The sequence below is a fragment of the Benincasa hispida genome, chromosome 4 (genome assembly GCF_009727055.1).
Source record: "Benincasa hispida cultivar B227 chromosome 4, ASM972705v1, whole genome shotgun sequence".
NCBI lineage: Eukaryota > Viridiplantae > Streptophyta > Magnoliopsida > Cucurbitales > Cucurbitaceae > Benincasa > Benincasa hispida.
The window spans coordinates 29,220,978-29,248,719 of record NC_052352.1 but is presented as its reverse complement, the minus strand read 5'-3'; the positions used below and the strand labels follow the sequence as shown (position 1 = coordinate 29,248,719).

Here is a 27,742-nt window from a genome sequence, read left to right as displayed (position 1 = left end):
AGACCGACAACTGAACTCTCCTTACCACAGATATATTATGTGTTCATCTTAACCAACTAGAAGTGCGACAACCCTTCACATATCGCTTGTAATTATAGCTGGCCAATAACCGTTATGCCCCTATAGTTATATCTAACTCCTTAAGTACCACTAATCCCTCTAATGAACATAAGTCATAATTCTACTATGACAGAGTCTTCTCTTCCAAAGAAAAGCTGTGTCGACTATGTTCAAGCCCAAGAATCTGCCCTTAAGAGAGCAATCTCTCTACTTATCCCTGTTTTGGGAAAGGAGTGAATTCCATCTTGTGGATTGAGTTCCCAGCTCCCAGATCAGACAAGTCCCCAAAAAGGTAAGCATATTGAGTTGGCAATCTGGCCACTCTCACCCATACTAATAAAAAAACCACCCTCAAAGGCAGAAGTTCCCAAAACACTCAGGATTGAGGTCGTGTCACTTATGGTCGTTTAGGTGAGATGTAAGTCTCTAGTATCAACGACGTTATATACAGAGTCTAGTCATCTCGTGGTCCAGGTCTTATACAAACTCTTTGTATAGGACACCCCTGCTCATACATCTCCACATGAATGGTCAGGATATTCCATCTGTAGTAGTTTACAACACTTGCAAACCTCTACCAAGCGGGCCGTATCCGTAGTTTCACTAGGATCAGGTATCCCACCTTAATCCTTATACTACAGACCTATTTAGGTTATCACTTAAGGCATGATCCATTTGTATATCACATATACATGCTTAAGTTCATATAAGATAACCAAAGAGCTTTGTTTATTGGATATGAGTAAATGTCATAATAAAATAACAGTTATTTTATTCATCAAACAATGTGTATCTTTACAAAACAACGAGACTCCGAGAGAATTAGGACACCAATCCCAACAACTTTTACTTTATAACGTTGTTTACTATTAAGATTGACTATTTCAATACGATGAACTAGATAACTCGATTTTAATCCTGAGCTAACTATGAAATCATATTTATTCGAAATTATCCTTTAATCTGCATGGATGAGAGTGGCTCGAGTTCACCAACTCAATAAGCCCTCCATTTTAGGGATAAGATCAGGTAGATAGCTGGGAACATAGTCTTACAAGATGAAATTAACTCCTACCTGATTCTAGGAATAGTAGATAGGTTGTTCTCTTAAGTGTTAACTTCGAGTCTTGAACAAGGGGTCCCACCCCTCTTATTGGCTTGAGAGAGACTCGGTTTGGAGGTTGGAACACAAACCAATTGTTTATTAGAGGATCAGTGAGACTTAAGGAACAAGATGTAATTATAGGGGTAAAATGGTAATTTTGATCCAATTGTAATTACGAACAACCTGTGAAAGATTGACTTACTAGACATTGTTATATCAAGTGGATAGAAATATATTTATTGTGAGGAGAGTACAACTACTGGGCTATAGTGGAGTGTCCCGATAATTAATGAATGTTGGTTAACTAGGTTAAAGAGTTTAACCGATTAATCTCGAATGGTAGAGCTCATGATTTGTAGGTCCATTAGGTCTCTTTGCTAGCTCATATTGGACTAAACCTTAGAACAGTGTGATGAGAGAATTTGAAATTTTCAAATTTGGCTTAAGGAAGTAAGCGTTAATTACAGGTGATATAATTAACGATTTATTGTTTAATTATGAATTGAACAATATGGAGAGATGGAAATATTTAAAATGATTTAAATATTACACATTAAGGATCCATGATCAGGATTGATGTTATTAATTAATTTAATATTTGATATTAAATTAATTAAATTGTTTAATTAATTATTTTAATTAATTTTATAGTTTAATATTTGACATTAAATTATTATTAATTAATTATTAGAATTAATTTTATTTAAAATATTGGTTTTTTAAATTAATTTTATTTGAAATTAAGAAATTTGTTTTTAAAATTGAATTTTAGAAAGTCAATTTTAAATGAATGATGTGTTGGTGGGATTTTCCCACATTTGAACACTTTTAACACCTCAAATCCCATTACATTTAAGCTTGATTTTGCCGTTACTTTATGATGAATTTGGAGTGCATGATTTCTTCTTTACATTTTTTTTTTTTTTTTTTTTTGAGATGGGTTGGAATGGTTGTTCATTGAAACTGAATTTATTATCTAAAAATCCATAACTTCAAACTCTCTCAAACCTTTTTCCTTCAAATTAATGTAATTAAAGTACTTAAGTTCCCAAATGCTTCCACTTGCATGTTCTTAACTCCATCACTTACCAATTTCTGTGTGTTTATTCCTGATTTATTTTATATTACTTCTTATTATCTCTTCCTTTGCCAGACATTAAGTGAGACATTCATATATAGTACAAATAACCACTTCCTAAATTTTCATTCTTCATAAAGAGTATGTAGCTATTTTTTACTTCATAGGTTTCAGTTTTATCAAAATGCCGTATAATCTTCTCAGGAATGTTAATGTTTATTGGAATATTTTTTTTATACAAGCTACACTATTCGCCCATAAATTCATTCAAAAGATTTACATTCCAAACTCGTTTGGTTGAATAAAGTTAGAAACTCGACAGCTTGCTAGAAGGGGGTTAAAGAAAATGGGTTTAAAAGTGCAGGGACAAGGAAGCCAAGGATCAGTGAATATATGGATAGAAGAACCATTACCAATCCTATAGCGTAAACCCTTAATCAATAAATTCCTTCCCAACAAAGACTTTTTCAAATTGTTGATGAATCCATAAGAGAATTAGCTTTCAAAACCGAAGCATTTGAAAAATATAGACTCTTTAAAATCATAGAAACAATAGTGTTTGGATTCTCAATGATTCTTCAAACTTGTTTGACAACTAGAGTTTCCCGGAAATTTAGATCATCAAAAACTTTGGTAAGACACATTTTCCTCCCACTCATCTAATTGATCTTTTATTATTATTATTATTATTATTAAAAATAAGAGTCTCATAATCTTAAGAATGATCGTGTAATATTATAACAAAAATTCTTTCGAATTCTGAACAATCTCAAAATATAAAATCATATTTATGTTTTTCAAAAACTTATTTCTCGTCTCATACTCATATTTTTCCTATTTCATATATTTCCAATAATTTTTTTTTCCTAACCGTATTCTCTCTCCAACATTTCTCGTTATCATTTGTTTAACCTTATATAAATTTTATTTTCCTCTCTCCATTTTTCTCATCACTACAACCTTTTTTTCTCAATCTAAAATTTCTCTTTTTTATTTAACTTTATTTTCTCTACAATTTATCTCTTTCCCTCAAAATTTTATTTCTTTTTTCTAACTAATATTTTATATAGTGTAACTAATATTTTTTCTGAAACACATAAATTTATTCATTTTTTTTTTTCTAAATAAATATTTTTTTCCCTGCCTCTAAATTTACTATGTTTTACTTTTCCATCTAAAACATTTGTATCTATATCTCTAAATTTTTGTTTACCTGTCTTTACATAATTTTCTCTCTCTAAAATCTACCTGACTTTTTAGGACTTATACTAAATTGTTACTATATGCATGCATGAATTTCAAAACAACTCGTTCACGAATTTTAACTAAATCAAATGAGTTTTATTAAATAAATAACTTTTGTAAAGTCTAAATAGATGAAAATCTTTGATTGGGATCCCCTGAAATATAAGTTTAAAATAAATTTCTTGAAGTTTTTTAAATCAAAATTTCAACAATGGAACTCTAAGTTCAAACATCAAGACTAGAATTTAAAACACTAAAACATGAAACACATGAGTGAAAGCATCTCTCCAGTCCCATGGCGCGATCACAAATTTCTTCTACCATTTGTCGATACGTCCTTGCACTTACCTGAAAAACATAACATAAAAAAAGGATGAGTATAAAATACTTAATAAGTAACTTCACTACCAAGATCAGGCTAAGTATCTATGTCCTCTAGATGCCACTCTCCAATGGGTTATGCATAAACCTCTACATTCTATGGGATGGTCATCTAGTGGATAATTGAACCTGTCTTACTGTTGTTGAGATAAACCCACAAACCTCTGGTGAAATCTTGTAGGAGATCACTAACCTCTGGTAAAGTCCCGAAGGAGATCACTAATCTCTAGTGAGTCCTGAAGGAAACACAAATCTCTGGTGAAATCCCGAAGGAGATTACAATCTTTGGTGAATCCGGAAGAAAACACAAAGCTCTGGTGAATCTTGAAGGAAACACAATGAATCTCGAAGGAAACACAAACCTTGGGTGGGTATCTAACTACGGGTAGGGGTAACTATCACTATCATAAATAACATGCATCATAAACTAAAGTCCCACAATCATGTAAATGCATATCATCATGCTCAATATTCCTCTAGCAAATCATATAAAAAATTTAATTCATGCTTGCGCTCCTAACATTTTTTAAAATATAATTAAGATAAGCTTATTTTTTCTCATGCATCTCGATGCAAATAGTCTTAAAATCCTTAAAATTATTCTTAAATTTATCGTCTGGCACAAAAGCGATTCTAATAGTAAGATTACTTACCTCAAATTAAAATTCCAAAATTAATCCAAGAAATCAATCTCCAACAAAAGCTTAAATTAATGTCTCAAACGCTTTGTTTACTCTATATTCCAAATTTCGCTCAAAGATTCAAATCTATATATAAACCATAATTTAAAATTTAAAATCCAATTTCCAACATTTATAACTAATCCAAAAAGTTCTGTAGTCTTAATACTCACCAATTATGCACTCCAAAACTCCAAAACTTGTTGAATAGTACACTAACGACTTTAAAAAACTTGACTTGATGCTCCAAATCTTATAGGTAAATCAAGTTGATCCAAAATTCAATGTGTACTAAAGAACTAATAAAGAAATTGAAAGAAAAATCATCAACAATTCACCAAATAAAAAATCCAGCGAGCGGTAGTGACCGACAGATGCATAATGATGAATAGTTAAAAAAAATATGAAAGTAACAAGAATTTTTCTCTCTAATTGACCTCCCTTTGGAATGAAGTGCATGATTGTATTTATAGAGAAAAATACTCCTAATCCTAAATTATGAATAAGACATTTTCTCTAATTAGAAAATTCATATTTTAATTAATTAGAATATCCACCATCTAATTAATTTAAATTAAATCCAAATTTCTTTTATCAACTCAACTTAAATTAATTATCTTCTCTAATTTTGATCCAAACTCCAAAATTAAAGAGAATAAAATTTAGAATCATAATGTCTCATTTCCTTCTTAAATTTCAAATTCCTTTTAATTTCCAAAATCCTGATTTTTTTTTTCTTTATTTTCAAATATTTATCCAAAATAATAATAATAAAAAATTCTAAATCTCTTATCAAATTAATCTCATCCTTCAATAGTTGAGATCAATTACATCATTCCAAATATTTAATCAATTTAAAAACACTTTTCCCAAAATAAATTAATCCAATTTTTCCTTAAATTGAATTAAAATTCCAATTATTTACAATATCTTTTCAATTAATTATCTTGCCTCCCAAATTAAATTTTTAGTCTTAATTTATTAAAATAACGTCCAAATATTTCAAAATAATTTAATGCAAATTACCTAAAAATTCGGGATGTTATAGCATCTCTCCATTTCTCTCATTTAAAAAACGAAAATAAAATATAGTTTATTAAACAAGTTTGGTTTTCTATTTTTTAGTAACCAAAAAAAAAAACCTATTATCAAATATTTGCAATTTTTGTTATTAAAAAATGAAAAACAAAACAAAAACCAAAAAAAATAAAAGATAAAATCTGGGTCTTAATTAGGCCCATTTAACTTTTAGTTTTAGTTTTTGAAATTAAGCTTATAGACATTATTTCCAACTCCAAATTTCTTTCTTTATACACATGTTGTAAAAAACCAAACCAAAATTTGAAAACTAAAAAAGTAACATTTAAAAACTTGTTTTGTTTTTGGAATTTAGCTAAGAATTCAATCATTGTACTTAAAAAAGATGAAAATCATTATAAGAAATTAGGAGAAAATAGGATTAATTTTCAAAAAAAAAAAAAAAAATGGTTATTAAACAAGGCCTCAACTTTCAAGATTTTATCTATCTGGTTCTTAAATTTTCAAAACGTCTAATACGTTCCACTACCTTCATTTTTGTGATCAATAAATACTGAAACTTTAAACTATGCCTAACATTTAGGTTTCTTAACGTTCAATATTTTTTTTTGTCCAATAATAGCATCTTGATATAATCATTCTTAAAAAATTGATTGATAAATAGGTATAATATTAAAATTTACGTTTAATAAAATGAGTTTATGTTTAGCAGATATACACTTTTTTTCAACATAGGTCAAAGACTTATTAGATACAAAAGTAAAAGTTTTAAAGATATATTAGATAAAATATTGAAAATTTAAGAATATATTAGACCATTTTAAAAGTTTAAGAACTTAATGATCATACGATTAAAAGTTTACGAATGTATTATAAACTTTTTAGATTTATAGAACTTAATGATTATAGGACTAAAAGTTTACAAATGTATTATAAACTTTTTAACATTATGGATGTATTTACATAAAAATAAGAACTCAAGATTTATACACCTTTGAAAATTCAGAGAAAATTTATCACAACACCTAAAAATTTAGGTCATGTGTAGTAACCATTTTGTGTTTTGTTTTTGTTATTGAAAATTAAGCTAATAGACATTAGTTCTATCTCCAAATTTCTTTATTTATTATCTATTTTTAAACAATGGTTTGAAAAACCAAGCCAAATTTTAAAAACTAAAAGAAATAGCTTTTAAAAACTTTTGTTTTTAGATTTTGATTAAAAATTTAATTATTGTACTCATGAAAGATGCAGTTCATTGTAAAAGCGGAGAGAAAATAAATTTAATTTTCAAAAATAAAAAAAATAATAAAAACGATTACCAAGGCCTTAATTACTAAATTTGGAATTTGCTCTTTTAATTAATACAATCACTCCCTATATTTTAGGGACAAAGATTGAATATTAATGTCCTTAAATAAACCTTTTTGAACCCAAGGTTTAAAGAAATAGCACAAATGTAGCACATTGTACAATGAAAATCCATCTATAATCTTCGAGTGGACTACAAGCAAAGCATGGCGTCCCTTCCTTCACCCAGCGCTGTAATCCAACGCCCTCGCTCATGGCGCTTCTCACAATCATCACCCTCCAATGGTAATCTTCCTCTACACTACTCACTACTCATCTTCGCTCTTCTTGTTTTCAATCCTATCTTCTTCCTTCTTCCATTTCAGGACTCCCCATTCCTATCCGCTCAAAACTCCGCGTTTTCTGCTCTGGCAACAACATCAACATTTCCAATCAACAATCCTGGTAAAATCGCCCTGTCTTCATCAATCGTTATCATTTGCTTGTTATCCTGTTTAATTTCAATGTTCAAATGCTCCTTCCTTCTGTTGGTTCTTAGTTATTGGGCGAGCGGAGTTAACAGACGTGAAATTATGCTAGGGATTGGATTGACTGCGTTTTCTTTTCAAGAAGTTGTTTCTAATGCCTTAGCTGAGAGTGGTACCGATTTTCCTTCTTCATCTCGAGCTTGTTCTCAGAGATTACATTATTTATCTCTCTTTGGTATTGTTTTTATTTGAAGATTGAATACGTTCAGTTTACGAGTGATAGTTATGGTTGCTGAGGATTATCGGACGTATACAGATGAAGCGAATAAGTTCAGATTGGCGATTCCTCAAGGTGTGTGGCCTGTGATTCTTGTTTAAAGGAGAATTAGAGAGAGATTAAACTGTGTTAATTAGTTGAACTTGTGTGATTTATGTAGATTGGCAAGTGGGTAATGGTGAACCGAATGGGTTCAAGTCGGTTACGGCGTTTTTTCCTCAAGAAACTTCAAGTTCCAATGGTATTTTCTTACTTCTTTTTTAGATTTTCTTTCACTGGCTTCAGTTTTGAATACTTTGATGGACTGAAATTTGGTTTAGTCAGTGTTGTAATCTCGGGGCTTGGTCCTGATTTCACGAGAATGGAATCCTTTGGCAAGGTTGAAGAATTTGCTGATACGCTGGTATGATTTTCCATATCATTTTGCAGGTTTTGAAATGAAATAAGAAAGCCAAAATTGGATCTCCTTTTGCAGTTTTAAGCCAAAACTGATTCTTTTCTCTTGAAGTTTCTTAAACAGAAAATGACTGCCAAGATTAGACCTCTTCTTTTTGCATTTTCTGTATGGAAAAATGAAAGCCAAAATGGGGTCTCTTCCTCTGCAGTTTTTGAATGGAAATTGGTAGCCTAAATATGGAATTTCCTCTTCTCTTGATATCTCTTTCAGGTGAGCGGACTGGACAGAAGCTGGAAAAGGCCACCAGGTGTGGCGGCGAAACTTATAAACTGTAGATCATCAAAAGGTATGTAGCTGAAGAACAGCCAGTTAACTCTGCATTTACAGAACCATAGTTAAAACTTGATGGATACTTATTTATAATAAACATTGAAAACATGAAACTTACCTGAGAACCATTGTAGATTTTGTCCACTAGTAGTCTTGTTCGGTTAGATACAAACAAAGTTCCACGTTAATTGAGGAATAGAAAGATTTATGGTATATAAGCAATGACAATTATCTTCATTGATCTGAAGCATGTGGAGTGAAACTAAAAGCAATCTCATGTGTGTTTATGTCCAAAGTGAACAATATCTTATCAATGTAGAGATATGTGGAAGGTATGTTGTCCTTAACTATTGGTATCACATTCGTGATCTAAACCTAGCTGTGTGACTGAGAGAAACGTTCAGACTCCGAACAAAGAGAATTATTGAGTCTCGTCTGTGCTCTATTTCGGTGGTTTGCTTCTCTACTTTGATAAGAGTACAAATAAAATCATCTAAAAGATCTCTTTTGTTGTCAATCATACATGGACTTAGATTTGACGAGTCTAAAATTACATAGATCCTTCACATCATAGAGCAATGAGGTTTGATTTGGAAAGAAATTTTTGCAGGGATATATTACATAGAGTACACACTGCAGAATCCAGGTGAAAGCCGCAAACATTTATACTCTGCAATTGGGATGGCATCTAATGGCTGGTACAACAGACTTTACACCATAACAGGACAGGTAGGTTGCTCCATTCTTTTTATTAAGAAATCGACAATTAAAGATGAATAGAAAACGTAAAACAATAAAGAATCAACACAAATTTTTTGATTTACTAACAGTGTATTAATTGCATCTACAGACAAAAGGTGAAAATAGTTTACTAGGAAAAAAAAATTAGATTACAAAGTCAAAGGCAGCAGTAATGTCAGATAGTTTATTGTGCACTTGTCCAAACTTTAGGGCCAAAATCGTAAATAATGCAAATAACATCAAACTCGATCTATGCACCAATGAAATCAAGGTGGTCAATTAACAAAATCCATTATTTTCATGTGAAATCTCAAGTAATATATGTCTAAATGTGTTATTAAAACAATAATTTAATGGTCGACTTATGTTAATATATTTTAGGTTAAAATACTATTTTGGTCTTCGGGACTTATTCCATTTTCGATTATGTACTTCCAAGTGTTCAATTTAGTCTCTATACTTATAATAAGTTTTAAGTTTAATCAAACTTGTAGCTTATAATTGATTTTTTGAAAATCGTTTGATAATCTATTAACCATTTTATTGTCGATTTTGAAAGCATATTCATATAATTATTTTCTTACATAAACGTTGTCATTATTATTTAACCAATTTCGTTAAAAAAAAGAACTATAAGGGACTTGCTTAAGGTTTATTAAAATTTAAGGTTTATTGAAAGTACAAATACTAAAATTAGACATTTGAAAATATATGGATTAATGTTGAACAAATCTAAACAACAAGACCAAAATAACATTTTAAAAATATTTTCTCATGGAAGAACACATTCGAGACTATAATATATTAGGGATAAAATTGGCAATTTATTTCGAAAAAACAACAAAATAGATGCTTTTGTTCGTTTAAGTAAATTCATCTACGTGGATATCATACTTAAAGTCACATGTAGGTCATAATGTTTTTTTAATAGATTCCTTAAGAAAAGGATTTTTTAAAAATAGATTTCAAGTTTTAATTTTGTCAAATGATTGATGATGAATAGCTAGAACAAAAATGATTTTTAATTTGAGAGACTAAAACAACACGTTTAAAAGTTGAATTAAAAAAAAGGAAATTAAAACTCAACCAATAGAAACATTAAAGGGAACAAGATAACATTTAAATATATCAGGAAAAAAATGTATTTTTTCCTTTCTTTTTAATAGTTGCTTTAATGTGTTACACAGTATGCGGATGAAGAATCAGAGAACTATAGTTCAAAAATTGAGAAGGTTAGTGAGATATTTCAAGCATGAATTAATTTTCATATAATCTATTCTTGAGGTTTTCCTTAAAAGATGAGTGTAAATGTTGGTTTTGTAGGTTGTCAATTCCTTCACTTTCATTTGATGATGCTACATAACTGGCTTTCACAACACCATTCATTATGGGGTTAAAGATTTTCCACTTTTCTCCCTCTAATCTTAGTTTTTTTTTTTTTATTATTATTATTATTTTTTTTTTTATCGTTTATTTCGACTCCTACGCTCTGACACTTCAAAATGCTACAAATGTTTCTATATCAATTTAGGTTTATTATTACCAAAACATTAATTAATTAATTAATTTAAAATTAAGGTAAGAAAGCCAACAATTTCCTCTTTTTGGATTTTTTTTTTTTCTTCTCCATTTGTTTTTATTTTCACCTTTGGTTTTTCAGATTTTCCTCATTCTCTCACTTTCGGATTTCCTTCATCCATTTTTCCAGTCTCTTATATATTGAGTATATTGATTCATTTTTTTCCTATTATGTTTTTATTTTCACAATTTATATTGTATATACATGTTTCTCATTTTTGTAAGTATGTTTAATTTTTATATATATATATATCATGTATCACTGTATTCTCATTTGTGCATACATAAATATGTTATCGTATATTTATATATTTGTGATTGATTCTAACAATACTAGTACCTGAAAATTAGGAAATAATTAGGATAATTAAAATGTAGATTAAAAATCACTTTTATACTTTAAACTTTCATGAAGTAATAATTTAGTTCCTGAATTTTGATTTGTAACGATTTAGTTCTTGAACTTTCAATTTTGTAAACAATTTAGTCCCTAAATTTTATTATGTAACAATTTAATCCATGGATTTTCAAATTTGTAACAATTTGGTCTTCTAATGTAGAAATTAGTGTTAAGATTTAATGAGATTTCTTGCATATATAAATTGATAAACTAATTAAAGACTCAATATTTTTTATAAAATACAAAATCATAAAATAATAAAAATGGACATCTAATTTTGATAAATTTTTTAATGTTAGGGACTAAATTGTTATGAACTTAAAAGTAAAATGATTCAATGTTACATACTAAAGTTCAAGATTAAATTGTTACAATATTGAAAGTACATGGATTAAATTGTTACAAGCCAAATTTAGAGACTAAATTGTTATTTTCATGAAAATTTAGGAACTGAAAGTGTTTTTTAACTTTGAAATAAGCTTATATATATTTCAAAATTTAAAATTTAATATGGAAAAAAGACCTTGTATGTAAACTGTGCACTATATTTTCATACAATAGCAATAACATATACAAAAAAGTTACTCCTGTAAATATTGTATACAGGTTTGTGATTGATTCAAACGATGCTATACAATAGAAGATTAGAGCATAATTATGAAAACAATCAAATACAATTCTTTAGTGTTCTCAAATTATTTATATAAACTTTGTATTCATCTGAAAGTTGAAAATAAAATTTGGAAATAAATTCTTATTCGTATTTTTGTTGTTGGTGGTCCATCAAACAAAAGAGAAAACATAGATGCAATTAGGTTGCACCAATCTCTTATGTAATCCAGCTAACATCTAATCAAATTGTGTTGGCGTGGCACATCTTTTCTAAAATGTTTTTTTTTTTTTGAAAAAATTGTGTTAGTAAAAGAAATGAAGGGTATGGGGATGTACCTAATCATTCCCCTTTAGCAAAATCTCATTGATCGTCAACACATGGAAAGTGTTTTTTGTTTGAATATTGCTTTAGCCTTTGTACTTTATGTTTTGGTTCATTTTGGTCCTTGTGTCTATATAATTTTAACTTTAGTTCATTTTGGTCTTTATACATTCAATTTTGGTTCATTTTGGTCATTGGGCTTTTATAAATTGACTATATTAGTCCCTTCATTTTAAGTTTTATTTCATTTTTAAGAGATCAAAGTTGTTACTTTTTGAAAGTTGAAGAAGCAAAGTGAGCTAAAGTTGAAAGTACAAGAACCAAAGATATAGAGATTCAAATAAATCAAAGTAAAAAGTATAGGGACTAAAACGAATATTTTGAAAGTACGAGAATCAAAATAAACCAAAACTAAAAGGACAACGACCAAGATAGAGTTTAAACATTTTTTTTTTAAAAAAAGAACTCTTTCGTATGCAAACCCCTTAAAAAATTTCATAAGTCACTGCATCTATGTTTCTTCATTTTCGTCTTCATCGGTGACTGAGATTGATTTTCTGCTCGAATGTCATGGTTAGGATAGTTGCACCATAGATGGCAAGGAAGGGAATAATCAAGTTACTTGGTACAAAAATTTCGGGGTTAATTGGATAAAAAGGCTGTTTTTTTTTTTTAAAAAAAAAAAAAAAAAAAAAATTGGGGAAAAGGGGTTGTTTCAAAATTATTTAGAGTAATGGGGTTCTTTTTTTATCCTTTAGTTCATTTCACCTTTTTATTTTTATTTTTTATTTTTCCTTTTTTCATCTTTTCCAGTTAACTTCCGTTAGACCCCTATCATTTCTTTTTTTCTTTTTCTTTTTCTTTTTTTTTTTTAATTTCTTTTTATTAACCGTTTTGTTTACCTCTTTTCCTTTTCCTTTAAACCATTTTTTCGTTCTACTCAGATTGTGGAAGGTTGTTTTTTTACGAGAAAAATATATTGGTCTCTAAATTTTGAATATAATTTCTATTTAGTCCATATATTTCAAAATGTTTTAGTACATTTTCTATTTAGTCCATATATTTCAAAATATTTTAGTACATTTTCTTGTGGTAAGACAAGAAAGTATTTGGACATACTCCTACTCCCGGTTGCAATCTATATCCAAATGCTTTCTTGTCTTACCACAAAGAAATCCTTAGATTTGATGAAAGCAGGCAAAGTACATTCTTAGATTGGCAATGAAAAAAAGAAGAGAGATGCTAGGGTTAGAGAAGAAAATATAATATTCTCCTCTTATTACCTTTAAAAATTATCAATGCATTAATTCTCAAATATGAATAAAATACTTCAAATATCGGTTTTACAAAATAGACTATTAGAATAAATACATGGATGATTTTCAAAAGAAATTCTATCTAAGAATCTAAATTGATTCATTTATAAAAGTTTAGGAACTTCATTAATACAATTATAACTTTCACACGTAATTTTTTTCTAAAAGGAACGTAATAAAATGTGTAAATTTATATGTTTATATAAAAAGCTTAGGGTTTAAATTGATACACCTAAAACATAGGGATATAAGTTGATATTTTTCCATTATTTTTTAAAGCTCTAATAAGTAAATTGAACCCTAACTTTTATTAAAAAAAAGCTAACTCATTTGCTCATTTATGTGAGAAATAGGAAGTTTGGACATATTTTTAAATATGAGTTAAATGTTATGAGTATCCATATATTTTTTTCACTTTAGACGAGGATAAGTCACATGAAGCCATAACCAATTACTCCCTCATTTCCTCAACGCGGATGAGAGGAGGATACAAGTAGGAAAGATATTTTTTTAAAAAAAAGCAGCCTTGAGAGGATACGAAAGCTGCAATAGCATGGACAATTTTGTTCCTCTTTAGAGATATGACAAAAATGCAAAATGGTAATAGAGTTCGTAACAAAAACAATGTCCTCAATAATGACCTCAATATCAACTATAGAGTTCTCTTTCCTGATAAGCAGATTAATAACTTCAAGAGTACTGGATTCCACCTCTCGCAGTGGACTTGTCCCTGACCTGAACATTCTGGCTTGACTACGGAAAGACCTTTCAGAATAGCTTCGGCTTCTAACATGTTTACGCTTCAGTCTTTGCAAAAACTTTTATAACTATTCAGGATCGATCGACCAACATGATCACAAACAATCCACCTGAACCCATCCAAACCCTTCTCCTTTGATTAAGTCGCGTCAGCAATCAGCTTCCAACGACCCTCTTTAGGTGGAGACCAATAGGGACAAATGATGATGGAAGGGGAAGAGGTAGGCATTGAAAGAGCACAACTAGCCCCTACACACTGCCCTCACCCACAAGATTCAAGCACATGGCCTCATACTATATTAAATCACCCATTAATTCAAAACTTTTTTTTTTCTTTTGATGATATTACTAAAAATGGGAAGGATATCCTTGATGATTTTCCATACAGTCCATCAATTCAAAACTTAAAGCTTATAAATTGTAATAAATTTAATTATATAAATACTTGAACAGTTGAAGTTGATCATTCTTTCCAACTAAGTGTGGGCTTTTTCAGATCTACCAGTCCAAGGTTGGTGACATTTGGTAGAAAGTTCATATCTCCATGAAATGGCCAGTTTGGCAACCAATGAAGCTCTCTCCTTTTCTTTTCTTCCCCACCCATCATTTGGCAGCTAGATCCACTCATGGGTTTTGAATTATTTGATAAACAAAACAAGATAGACCCACTCGCCTACCCCTAACATGCTTCCCATTCTCAATTCTCATCAACAAACCTTTTTGTTGGCTGTGAACAAGTTTTAAATTAACAAGGAATATATCTTGCACTCTTTTCTCATGGGTGCCCAATTGTTTACTCACTCACATTGCTGTTTAAATATGTGGGTTCTTGCAATTCTTTTGTAGGCTCATAAGCTGTTTGATAAAATGCCCGAGAGACCAGAACTTGAGTTTCCTCCATCCAACAGGCACAGATGGAGATAGGAAGAGTGAGCCATGCTGGAGAGGCAGGGCACATGCTAGATTTACCAGCAAGATGGAAAGTCTTAGCATGTGCCCTTCTTCTCCAACTTGGATTCTCTTCCTTCTGAAAACAGCATCAATAACTTAAGCGAGCCTCAACCTCTAATAAAGGGTAACCGTGTTGTATTTATTATTTGTTTTAACTAGAATGCTTGAGATGGTGTTCAGTTCAGTGCATAGTTCACTTAAGTATAGCTCATGCTGGAAACGATAGGAAATTGAGGAATGGTAATGAATTGTGTTCATTGGTTTGGTTTCTGGTTTAATTGATGACTCACTAGTATAATGAGCCTTGTCACTGTTGTCTACCTGGTTTGAACTTTGAACACTTCTTTTTTGATTCAGTATATGTTTTAGTTATCTGTGTGTTGGGTTAGAATGTAGAGAAGTTTACAGAAAGAAGTAGTTTTAAATGTGTTATTGATCTATATGTCAGCCAGTTGTCGATAAAAATGACCAAACTCTTGATATCAGAGAGATTAAAGTCACTTTAAATGTATAATTTACTGTGTCGTACAATTTACAAACTTTGAATGTGCTGTGCTTGATTAACAACGGTCGAATCTGCTCTCTAAAGCTGTTGCAGCAGACTCCACATGTAAAAGCAAACAGGAATAGACTTTCTGCTTTAGCCTGTCAATGGCTTCCCTTGAGCCATTATCTCCTGAACTCAAATTTCCTTTTAACTTGTCCAACCATTCATTTGCTTGCTTGAGTTGTGATAAGGCAACAGCAATATGGTTGCCCGCCTCCGTTTGTTGCCCTGCATTGTTCCGGCCTTTCTTGTCCTGGTTTCCTATTCGAAACCCACTATCCAATGCTTCCTCCAAAAAATTCAAAAACCATGATGTCGATTCCTTTAGCAAAACATCTCTTAGTAATTTTATCTCCTTTGCACCATCTCCTCTGGCCCATTCTTGTTTTTCGCTCTCTCTTAATTCAATAGGTGCCTTTGCAGGCTTTGATGAAGCACTCTTTGACAGGAATAACGAGGAAACTTTTGTAGACTTATTTGCTTCTGGCAGAGATGAGTTTGCAGTCAAAAGAAGTGACTTGTCCTTGACTCCATCCTTGGAATTTGTTTCGGAGATTAGCTGCTGCAGTGTGAAGAACTTGGTGAGAGGGAGTTGGGGATTCTCAGGTGAGGCTGATGAGCACAGATCAGCAAACACACTGAAAAAAATGATGGAAATAAGATTAATTTGTATGAAATGCTTGACTTTTTCAAAATTTAAATCCTAACAATGTACCTGAGACATTTGATCAAGGATGCGGCAGCAATTGCCTCTTTTTGAGCCTCTATTGCAACCACAGAGGCTATATTTTTCCTTCTAACCATCCCCTTGAAAAATCAAAAGTTCACATATACTCAACTTTCGAGCATCGGTTAAATGCATAATGCAGAAATGAAAAGGCTAATAACATGGAAAGAGAAAAGGGATGCATACTTTTCCAGTCTTTAAAAGATTAGTAGGCAAGGAGGCCCATGAAATTGTGTCGGATGAATGAGTTTTATCTTTTCTGTTCGATAAGCAATTCACATTCAAATTTTCTTGCTTAGATGAAATGCCTTTTGCAGGGATGCTCTTAGACCATGCAGAGGCCTCCTTGACACTGAACTGAAAGGCTTCTGCCTTTGAAGAAACCTCATCGAGCCGGTTTTGCAGGTTTGCTGCTTGCACCTATCAGTGAAGCATAAAATGAGAAAAATCTTTTCTAAGATTGGAATAAACCATGTTAATTCAATATTATTTGTCTATGTGCATCAATGAAATAATACGGTGTTCTAGTCAAATTTTTACTTCTTAAACCGAAAAAACGGGACTGAAGTTATTATTCTTAGATCGAGCTCCTTAGTTCTTAGGAACTTACAAAAAAAGGGGGGAAAAAAAGTGTCATGGTTAGTGTGAGATAGACTTGTACCTGACCTTTAAGGTCGTTGGACTTTCCTTTCACTGGTCCTACTACAACCTTCTTACCTGCTTCACCATCCTCATTTTCATTGCTCCTCCCAACTGCACTTGAATCAAATCTACCACTTCTAGAATTCAATGACAAAACACCTTGCATATACCGCGATGAAACATTTGTCTTCTCCTCTTTGATCACAACTTTATGTCTCATGCTCTCATTTTTTGCTTCTGACATCTCCTTTGATTTAGCTCCACGTTTTCCTTCTTGATCACTCTGGATTGGCCTCTCTGATGGCTCCATTATTTGCATGAGATCCTTCGGAGTCCCGATGAAAGGTTGTCGTCCAGGAACTGGTCTAATTCCGACAAGAACTGGAACTGGAGTTCCAGCTTCCATTTTATCAACATAGAAGAATTGGCCAAGTTGTAACTTGTTGTTCAAGATCAACTCATTATCTTGCCTAGACAATGAGACATAAGTTGAATGTGAAGAATCCGAAACTTTTATAAAGAAGCCTTGATTAGGCCACAGTTCTAATCCATTTAAAGCAGGTACAATGCTGATAACTTGTAATAGCACTGATCTATATTCTCCTCTGACCTTCACATTGGAGTTCATACTCTGTAGAAGTTTAAGCAATACTCCTGGTATAAGTGACGCCATTCCAAGACTCCGTCGTTTTTTACTATGAAACCATAACATTCACCTCATCCAAGTACAGAAATAGATATGGGCAAAGTCCAAATACAGAACCAAGAATAACAAAAGTAGCTAAAAGGGAGAGTTTTCTGTCAAAAGGAAAGAAAACTAAATCTTACATGAACACTTGAGTCACGGAAATTTTACAAGAGTAATGTTTCTGTTTGCTGAAGGTTGAAGTAGGAATAAATCCTTCAACTTTGCATGCTTGGCAAGTAAACATCAACCTCTCTTGGCTTAAAAGCAAAGTAAGAATGTTTACCAAATGGTTGTGGCCCTTCTTCTATGGTGAAATGTCATATCTGCCCCCCTTGTAGGAGGGTTAGTTGAAGCTTGAGATGGCTGTTTCAGTTGGGGTTAAAATGGCAAATTTACGTAGGTATCTTCTTCATTACTTTACTCATATCAATTAACAGGTCGGGAAGCCATTGTCAAAAGGTGAAGCCATTGAGATGTCACTTTCTAGTCCATCAAAAAATTTACAAGTCATAAATTCTTTCTCCACCAGAATAGAAAAGAAAATCTAACATAAAGTTATTTGTTTCCAATAAATCTTGTGGTTTATGATCCAAGAAAATTAATTTTTTTACTTCGTTTAAAACAAAGATTTTTATTTTTTGAGATGAACGTATTTAAATTGAGTTGGGATGATACCCAAAAAAGAAAAGTTAAAAGTGTTTACTAACATCGACTTTTAATTATTATTTTTTAGTTGAATATTAGAATACGATAAAGTTAAAATAAGGAATCAATATCCTAGAGAAAACTTATTAATGTAAACAAATATTCTAAATGACCTGACTTAATTATACATCGATATCAATATTTCACTCATAATCTGTAACATTGTTAACCTCAACATTATATCGAAATCGATATTTTAATCCTTGAACTAAAGAACATTAAACTAATCGCAGTGTCTAATTGAACTATGTTAATTAATTTTATTCAAAATTCAATCATCATTTGACATAATCCAACATTGATTAAACATATCCAACTAATTAATTTCTCTAAATAATTGGCAATGGAGTACTTTTAAAGCAACCAATAAGAATCTATTTTACAATAATCAACGATACAATATTATAGTGTAGATAAATGTTTATCACAATTAATTGACTAAAAAGGCATAGGTCAAATCCAGGCTTCCCCATATCCACAAATATTATTTTAGACTGCAAGACATGTTAACAACACTGTAGAAAGTCAAAAATTCAGTAAGAAGTCGAGGGCAAATTCCAATCATCCCAAATCTTCTTCCTTGGCACTTAGGAAGTCACTTTATGATCATTTTAATGCCATAATGACCCCAATGCTTGTTTGGAATCCATTAGAAAATCTGAAGCTTATTAATAAACAAACATATAAACAATGGCTTAAAAATTCAATTTATTGCCAAATGGATCCCACCAGCTGAATCACCTGTAAAAACTATCATTTAGTGCCACAAGAAGAAACAAACTTGTGCATCACAGCCAAAAAGAATAATTAAAAAAAGGAAAAAAAGGGAATAGCCAAGGAAAAACCAAGAGCAATGACTATTTTCCATCTCTCATCATCCCAAAACTTTGCAGCAAGGAAGTCATTTTATGGTCCTTTCATGGCATCATATCACAATAATGGTTGAGATAAATCCTAAAACTTCCATCCAATGTTTGGAATCCATTGGCAAATTCCCTTCAACCTTCCCCCCAAACAGAAGAAAACAGAACAAGCTAATAATGAAGGGAAAGAAAAATAATGTTACCACAACAAACACAATGAATAAACAGAATGTTTCCAAAGCCTAAACATGATCCAAACACTGAAGGAAGAACTAAAAACTTTACATCCTCCGATGCAGCCAATCCCAATCTGCCACGCCAGCGAGGGGTATTAAAATGAAAAATCAGCAATTGATCTTCCTGATAGAACCTGAAGCTGCTTCGTTGTTATGAAGTCAGTCAGGCCTTGAAAGAAATCCAAATTTATGGAAATTACAATAAATCCTAACTAATTTATGCACATGAACTTATGAAATCATATATTAGTACCAGATGATGATAGACCCATGACCACACAAAGCACCAGAGACTTCCTATACACCCAAAATGCTGGGAGTTTACTATAAAAGAATCATATGTTGATTCTAATTTTGACTTCTTTTTACACGTTTTTATTCCTAAATAGATGCTTAAAACCGATTTAAGCACCCATCAATCAATCCACGACTACCGGCCGCGAGAGCGTTGGTAGTGTATAAAAGTTTATAAACACTGGGGAAGAAGAAGAAAGGTATTAGAGAAAGAGCAGCCGCATCTCCCATATTCCTTCTCCACCATCTGGAGCGACTCAAGACCATCTGACGTCTCTGGTGAGCATGACTATGACCTGCAGTTAAGTAAGAGAACTTTAAAATCAACTGCAAACAATGGGAAGCAATATCTGTTCAAGTTTACAAGTCAATCAATATTCAATATCCAAAAAATAAACATCAGGTGGGTGGGCGGTGGAGGGAAGGGGGGTTGGGTTGGAAATCTTACACATCAACCTCAGGCCAACAAGATATTCTAATAACTTAAATTAAAGAAAGTGAACCGGACACAAGACTATTCAACACAGACAAGAAAATATTAATCAAAATAATTTCTAATTCGCAGGTCATATTGCAAGATGTTCCAGAAGAAAACTCACAAGGTCAACATGATAAAAAGATACCATCTATAACTGTAAGCTCGAACAAAATTGCTAAGAGGAAATAAGAAAGAAGGAAAGAAGACGAAGGAGGGGGAAGTAATTAAGAAACTATCAGGAACTCTCAATATTAATATCATATTAATCAAAATAATTTCTAATTTGCAGGTCATATTGCAACATATTCCATAAGAAAACTCATAAGGCAAAAACATGATAAAAAGATAAAAATGGAAAGAATACGAGGGGAAAGTTATTAAGGGGGTACTTAGGGCGTTGAGTTTGTTTGTATAGTCTATGGGTTATAATAGTCTGTAGCTAATAATAGTTTGTGTTTAGGGTGCAAACTATTTTAGTTTGGGTAGAAAATAGTAAACATTGTAATAAAGGGAGTAAGAGGGGATGAGTAGGAAATAGTAAACACTATAACAAAGAGGGATTTGAAATAGTAATACTATAGTTAATTGTAGATTATAATAGCTGGAAACACCAACTATTATAATTGGAGCCCCAAACATTGAATGAGCTAAAATAGCCCATTTCACCCACTTGAAGTTGGAAGCCCAACCCCCCCCCAAAAAAAAAAAACAAAAAAATCTATCACGAACTCTCAATATTTTTCCCTAAAGGAAATAACTATTCATGTCTGGACAAAAAATCTACAGAGAGCAATAACATTGTCCTGCAAGCATCAGGACAAAACGTTGAATTCAATCTCCCTTTCCTAATTATTTGGAACCTCTGGGCACAAGTTTTAATTCCTATTGATCATAATACTCGATCAATAATGGACACGAGTTTTTCTTCCTATTTTCAATGATGGACATCACTTCAAGATTTCCTCAATAATCCCCAAAACTCAAGGGCACAGAAATGATCGAGGCATCTTTCCAGCCATCTTTCATCTCCACTTCCACTCAGCAACCTAGAGAATATATTTGAAAAAAAATAAAAGCATTCTAGTTCATAAATTAATTTCAAATAATATTGCTTTTATAACTTTACTTTCTTGTAGATATATTGCCTAGACTATATAGTACATCATACCAAACACAGTCATGTTTCTCTCTCTCTCCCTCTCTAATATTCATGAGTGCCCAACCCAGCTTGCATGTACCTGGACTATTCTCATGAAACAACCACCTGACTCTACTGCATTTGGTTGCCAAGGTAACTCGTAAAAATATTTAAATTCTAAGTAGGTGGCCACCAATGTGTAGAACCTATTCCCTCAAATAAACCCTATTATTTTTTAGATAGATCTAAACCTTTATTATTTACATGATCCTTATTGATCACTATGCTAATTTATAGTCGTTTACAAGTTCAGGCGTCCTACACACTCATTCTTATGAGTATCCAAACACATCTTTAATTGTACCAACCTCATTTCTCCACCACCCCGCTTTAACTTAAAACCAGAGAATTGTGGCTACCAATCCTTTAGACCCCCCACAGATTAGTTCTCTTTGCCAAGGAGTTATATTCAAGAATACACCATACCGTTCTGCTATAAACCTATATGAAATAAGATATGACGGAAAAGAAATCATCACAAATATTTTGCCATAAGCTTTCCTTTTTTTTTTTTTAATTTTGAATGAGAGTTTTGCCATAAGTTTCAAATAGTTGTTATCCTGATGATGATCACATGTGAAAATTGTCGAAAAAGCTATGCAGTGAACATAAGTCTACCTCTAGAATGCATGATAAATTATTTGCAAGGCTAGATCCGAAGCCCGCCACTCAAGTAGCAGATCCGCTGCTCTAAGTCCTGCTGCAATCTATCGATACCTATTAATGTAGTTAAATTGCAGGCAGTTAGAGACAGCTGATGATAAAGAGAGGAAGGACAGTTTCAAATATTAATTATTAACTACAAAAGTTGGAGTTTACCTGATCAACTCCTCATCCAGATGTTTGGTCAGAACCGCTACCTTGTACAAACTGAGAAGGAGAATGAACAACGAACTGTGGCTGTGCTGCAACAGGTGCTGGAATACCTGATGAAACAAACACGTTTTCCTAATCAAGCATGTCTTAACATCTCAAACCATATTATTTTAGTTTTCCCCATTCTACATCAGATTATCAAAAACATGGTACATGTAAAACAAACAGAAATGTGACCTAAATTGTATTAAGCAACAGAGATATCTCAATACATTATATCTTCTTTGTTCTGTAGTAAAACAAATTTTTTCTAATCACTTGCCCCCATGGATCCTTGTTCAGTTGTCCTTCAGTTACGAATTTCAATATCCCCATGATGACCTTTCCTTCTGTTGCACTTTCATTCCTTTTGAATGAAAGAAGTTTTCGCAGCAAAAAAACAAAAAAACAAAAACAGAAACAAATCTTTACTGTCCCCAGAAGATATCCAGTTTTGAGTCCACTGTCTTTACTGGATGGGTGCCATTTCAAAGCAGAGAAGTTTTGACCCTTCAGAGTACTAACAAATCTTAGTCATCACATAACTAAGTGAATGCAATGATCGAACGTGAGTTTACCAACATTTTCTAGATTTTTAACAAAAGGGAAAGATAAATGAAAGAATGAAACAAAAGAATGGCCTTGAGAAAAAGATCAAAGGACCAAACCAATGGAGAAACTAAAAAAGATTACATAAAGACACAAAAGAGATCCAATTGATGATAATAAAATAAAAAATTCAAAGAAAAATACCTAAAAAGACTAGTCAAAACTCATATTGCTCAATGTTGTAATCAAGAGTAATCTGCATACAAAGCAAAATACCTGAAGGATATGGTGCCTGAATAGTAGGCATTGGAGAAGAAGTTAATGCATTGACATTAGGACCACTAAACTGCACGATCTGAGGACTTGGCATTGCATATCCATGCAATGCTCCATACCCATGACCACCAGGCACTGTTTGACCTAATTGTCCATAATGATAAATAGTAGGGCTTGCTGACCCAGGCACCCCATAGATCTGCAGGTATTGCTGACCCACAAAAGGGTTATATCCACCCTAGGAAAAGGATACAAGACACAAAATCAAAACCACTGAGCATATTATGCTAGAACCACACAGAAAATCAAAACCGAGCATATTATGCTAGAACTATCAAAAACCTAGAGAAACTTTTGAAGATACCCAGCATATCACCCTTCCCTACGTCCACCCTCAAAACACAAAATTGCAGACTTTGTAAATATAACAATAGTGATACCTGCGGGTAGACATACTCAGGTCCATAAGTAGCATAACTGCATAGAAAACAAATGATTGAAAATACTTAAAATATTTCCAGGAGATAATATTATGAAAGCAGAAATTTAGATAGTAGCATAAACTGAAACAATGCAAACTTAACAGGAGGAAATCATTTTCAACCCATAGTCCATTGTAATACCAGAATTGGTATGCCAACTAACTAGCGACCAGGGTAGTCGAATCCTACCAACTTGACTTCTAACATAAACTGTAAAATGCAAGTGATAACAAGATATGAAACTTCTCCAATAATACTAGCCATGCTTCCTCCCATTCAACTACATTAGTCATGGCACATATCCTCAAATAACTTCTATGGTATTCCTGCAATTACCAATCACACTGTGTCACATCACTGATCAGGTATAATCCTGATTTCTAGGAGGTGACAGAGAAACATATCCTAAAGAATGTTGCATGTAGTGATTGGTAATATACCTCTTGTGACTTTAAAGATAAATACTAGAAGAAGAAGAGGAAGAAGAAGAAGATATCATTCATTTATTATAAAACTTGATGACAATCAGAAAAGGATAAAAAATTCTCATAATTTCGAATTTATGAAAGCAAACCAAGCCCCACAAAGTCATACTACAAGATGTAAAGCTCGTGATATAGCAATGCAAAACGTAAGAGGTCAGTGTTAGACAAATAATAAATTTTGAATGTATTGGCAGGCTTGGATGCACAAAGAGGAACCTCGGGGACATACCCATAAGGAGGATATGCAAGTCCCTGTTGATAAGCATAGGAAACCGGTTGTTGATATCCAAAATTTCCAATATAAGCTCCCCTGTTGGGTTGCATGCCTCCCACATATACTGCAGGCTGTCTTAAACGTCCTGTAAGAAACAGTAGTGTAGAAGCAAAGACTGATCAATCCAGAGCTTCCAAAGACTCGAAACAGGAATTTGTGACCATAAATTCCTTTGGACAAAATGCATATACAAGGAAAAATCCTCGATCATACAAAAACACATGACAGGAACTAACAATACGATTTGCTAACCACTAAAAGATCAAAAAAGGAAATAATACCATAAGATATAGGTGGACGAGGCCGGCCAAGTGAAGCCAGATTACAATTTGCTCGCCTGCCATCAATAATTGGAGTAGGGTCTGCGCAAGCTCTTCGAGCAGACTCTGGATCCCGGAAGGTCACCTAAAACCCTCCATGTAAACAGGAACAAACGTTCAGGTCATTCCAATGTCAGCAATATAGATATTAATGATCAAACAATTAGATACGACTAGCTTGCTAGAAGAAAAAAAAAGTGTCAAAACGAATGTTCTTAGGCTATTACTTTTAGAAAGTAGCAATAAAAGTATAAAGTTAACAAAAACCCATTAAAGTAAAAACCATTAATACTCACGAAACCATATCCTTTGGATCTCCCTGTATTCTTATCCGTTATAACAACAGCCTCAAGAATCTCCCCAAACTGCTCAAAGTAGCGCCTCATAGTCTCGCTCTGAGTCTCCCAAGCCAACCCACCAACAAAGACCTTGGTGTAAGTGGTATCACCAAAGGGAGAGTTCAAGAACCCAGAACTCGAACTTGATCCAGATATCGAACTAGGACCCGGACCATGCTGATAAGCCATTATTAATGGAGAAACTTAAGAAGAAAACAAACTAAGAGACAAAGAATTGAACCCCAAAGATACAATATTTTAACAAAGAGACGGAGAGTAAGTAGGACTGGATCAAGTGGAAGAGAAAGAGGAGGATTAGAGAGGAACCCACATAGCAAAAGCAAACCCCTAGGAAAACCCAGATAGAATCAGGAGGAAATTGAAAAGAATTGAAGAGGGAAGAAAAGGGTAGGAGAGGAGTGATGAAGAGAAAGAGGGAAAAGGGAAAGGAAGGCAGAAAAGGAAGGATCAAACCCAATAAGAGTGATCATAATTAGAAAGGGAAACCCTAGAAATGAGTTGAGAAAGAAAGGATGGGCCAAAGAGGAACAGGGGAGAGGGGAAGAGAGGAGGTCGGTGATGAGGGGAAAGAGAGAAAGAGAGAGAGAGAGAGAGATCTAGGGAGCGTAGGAAGAGGATGGAATTGTACGGGGGAAAAGTGGGAAGAGGGAAAGAGAATCTGGAAGAAGGAGTATATTTATGATCATAATAATGGAGAATACAAATACGAAGGTGGAGGAGGGGGAGAGGACGGCGGCGCCGGAGAGAGAGGGGAGGGGGAGGCGGCGGAGGGCGGCGGAGGAAAACAAGGGAAAGGGAAAGGAAAGGAGAAGGAAAGGGTTTAGAATTTCGTTTTTCATGGCTGTTGTTAGTACTTTGTGCTTTCTTTTGTTTGATTGACGGACCCTCGAGTTTTACGGGATTTCCATTCAGATACTCCCAATCTCGCACCCTACAGTTTTCTCTCTCTCTCTCTCTTTCTTTTTTCTTCTTTTTTTCTGTTTTTCAAATTTATAAAAGCTTTAACCTTTTTCAAATATAAAATAGTTTTTTAGATACATATCCGTTCATTCATATTTCAATCTCAGAAATGCTGATGTCTTCATTTTACCAATGTAAAAACAAAAATACCTATAAAATATTAATCTTCGATGAATATTTTTTGAAAAATTATAATACCGAAATTTAATATATATATATATATATATATATATATTAAAATTAGTAAATAAATTGAACCAATTTACACACAAAGTGATATTTTGTTGATTATTTTATTATGGTTCGTGAATTTTTCTACCATCTAATGTGAATGTCGATTCCTCGTCGATATTGAACTAATGGAATATGTGAAAATATCGAGATGTCGACAAAAAATTAATGTCATCATTTCTACACGTATTAGACTTCAGGTTGATACACTAAATCAATATTTTAAGCATACAAATCAATAGTTAAAGGTGAAATCTGATTAGTAATGGAATAATAGATAATAGCAACTAAAAAATAAATATGAAATGAATATTTTATTAATAAAGTTTATCTCATATAATAGAAAATCAAATACAAGATTCAATGGAAGATGACGATTTTTTTAGTAAAGTAAAATGATGACTAAAGTACTAATTAGGAATTAATATAATCTATTTGACATTTGCTTCTAAGTCATCGTATGTTTAAAACTTTTAACATAAGTGGAAGTATGTCACACATGAGTATCAGTGATACAAATAGGAGTAGATCTTGGATCAAACTAGAGATGTTCATGGGGTGGGTTCGAGATGAGACACGCCTCCAAATTTAATCCACATTTCCTTGAAGTTTTCCCTTTTTTTTTTTTCCTTTGTTCATTGTTTAACAAATATTAAAATTTATTTTCAACCCAATAAAAAAGAAAAAAATTTCTATATTAAAGGGGTCATTTGCAATAAAAAATTTTATTCCAAGAAAAGAAAACACTGTAACTTTCCAATACAAACAATAATATTTTATGTATAAATATATAATTAAAATATTTAATTCATTATTTATAAAAGTTAAAAAGTTAAATATTACAACAATCTAGCCTTATACACAAAATTATAAATATTAAAACATTCATATTAAAATATGGAAAATTGATATGAGAGTTAAAAACAATAATTGGTGAAGTTGTGATTTTTTTTCAAGGTAATATATACATATATAGATACATTCTTCAGGCCAAGGAGTCAAACTAGGGCTGCGGGTGAGAATATAATATTTGCAATGGGGAGAAAATTCTGTCCGCTCCCTCCCCAATTCTCTGTTTAATTGAAAATTTTTCACCTTGTTCGGGGTAAATCCTTGGGGCCAAACATCTCTATAACCATGTTCTATCTAAATAAGGATGTGTCCCTAAAGAATGTACATAACGTAGAGGTTCTAAGTTTGATTTCTTCATTGCTTTCACAACAAAGTTGTAGTCCCGTGAATAAATTGATGTGTTATATCTATCACTATAACCATAAGAACTGTAATACTAGAATTGCTAATTCAATAACCATAATTACTGCAGATATAACCATATTGTCCAAGTTCATACTAATTGTCTAAACTTATTTTTTTCATTCTTGAAGCAAGTAAGTTTCCACCAAACTATGCATCATCTTTAGTATTTTGTTTTTTAATTTCAAATTTTAGTTCTTAAAAATAAAAGTTTTGGATGGTCAAAGAAGCAAAACTCATGTGAAATCAAGTTCAAGATGAAATAACGAGA

General features: G+C 32.3%; 2 protein-coding genes across 3 annotated transcripts; one reads left to right on the top strand and one right to left on the bottom strand.

Annotated features, from left to right (window-relative positions):
- Window positions 1-7,041: 7,041 nt before the first annotated feature.
- Window positions 7,042-10,711, top strand: LOC120075906 (psbP domain-containing protein 3, chloroplastic). The gene is made up of 10 exons (XM_039029648.1): window positions 7,042-7,183; window positions 7,264-7,342; window positions 7,437-7,537; window positions 7,649-7,717; window positions 7,803-7,883; window positions 7,963-8,045; window positions 8,310-8,385; window positions 8,980-9,098; window positions 10,298-10,342; window positions 10,434-10,711. The coding sequence occupies exons 1-10, from the start codon at window positions 7,105-7,107 to the stop codon at window positions 10,458-10,460; spliced, it is 759 nt and encodes a 252-aa protein (XP_038885576.1). The 5' UTR covers window positions 7,042-7,104; the 3' UTR covers window positions 10,461-10,711.
- A 4,792-nt stretch (window positions 10,712-15,503) lies between these two features.
- On the bottom strand, window positions 15,504-26,003 carry LOC120075425. 2 transcript variants are annotated; one of them, XR_005481336.1, is made up of 8 exons: window positions 24,964-26,003; window positions 24,629-24,752; window positions 24,303-24,432; window positions 23,547-23,583; window positions 23,107-23,344; window positions 22,246-22,352; window positions 22,045-22,143; window positions 19,188-20,046 (listed from the first exon to the last, which is right to left on the bottom strand). XR_005481336.1 is itself a non-coding variant. In XM_039028805.1 (5 exons), the coding sequence occupies exons 2-5, from the start codon at window positions 17,674-17,676 to the stop codon at window positions 15,609-15,611; spliced, it is 1,644 nt and encodes a 547-aa protein (XP_038884733.1). In that variant the 5' UTR covers window positions 17,677-20,046; window positions 22,045-22,145; the 3' UTR covers window positions 15,504-15,608. The 2 variants fall into 2 exon arrangements, 1 of the variants encoding a protein (XP_038884733.1); XM_039028805.1 differs by lacking the exons at window positions 22,246-22,352; window positions 23,107-23,344; window positions 23,547-23,583; ... (1 more) ...; window positions 24,629-24,752; window positions 24,964-26,003 and adding exons at window positions 15,504-16,233; window positions 16,311-16,402; window positions 16,509-16,742 and having other exon boundaries at window positions 16,984-20,046; window positions 22,045-22,145.
- Between the last annotated feature and the right edge of the window lie 1,739 nt (window positions 26,004-27,742).

What these genes read in the sequence shown, in the direction of transcription:
- LOC120075906 (XM_039029648.1), top strand. Translation starts at nt 7,105, where the DNA reads ATGGCGTCCCTTCCTTCACCCAGCGCTGTAATCCAACGCCCTCGCTCA. An exon ending in AAGAATTTGCTGATACGCTG is followed by an intron (nt 8,046 to 8,309) that starts GTATGATTTTCC and finishes TATCTCTTTCAG; the next exon opens with GTGAGCGGACTGGACAGAAG. An exon ending in TTTACACCATAACAGGACAG is followed by an intron (nt 9,099 to 10,297) that starts GTAGGTTGCTCC and finishes TGTGTTACACAG; the next exon opens with TATGCGGATGAAGAATCAGA.
- LOC120075425 (XM_039028805.1), bottom strand. Translation starts at nt 17,676, where the DNA reads ATGTTATGGTTTCATAGTAAAAAACGACGGAGTCTTGGAATGGCGTCA. An exon ending in CCAACGACCTTAAAGGTCAG is followed by an intron (nt 16,743 to 16,983) that starts GTACAAGTCTAT and finishes CTTCACTGATAG; the next exon opens with GTGCAAGCAGCAAACCTGCA. An exon ending in TCCTTGATCAAATGTCTCAG is followed by an intron (nt 16,234 to 16,310) that starts GTACATTGTTAG and finishes CATTTTTTTCAG; the next exon opens with TGTGTTTGCTGATCTGTGCT.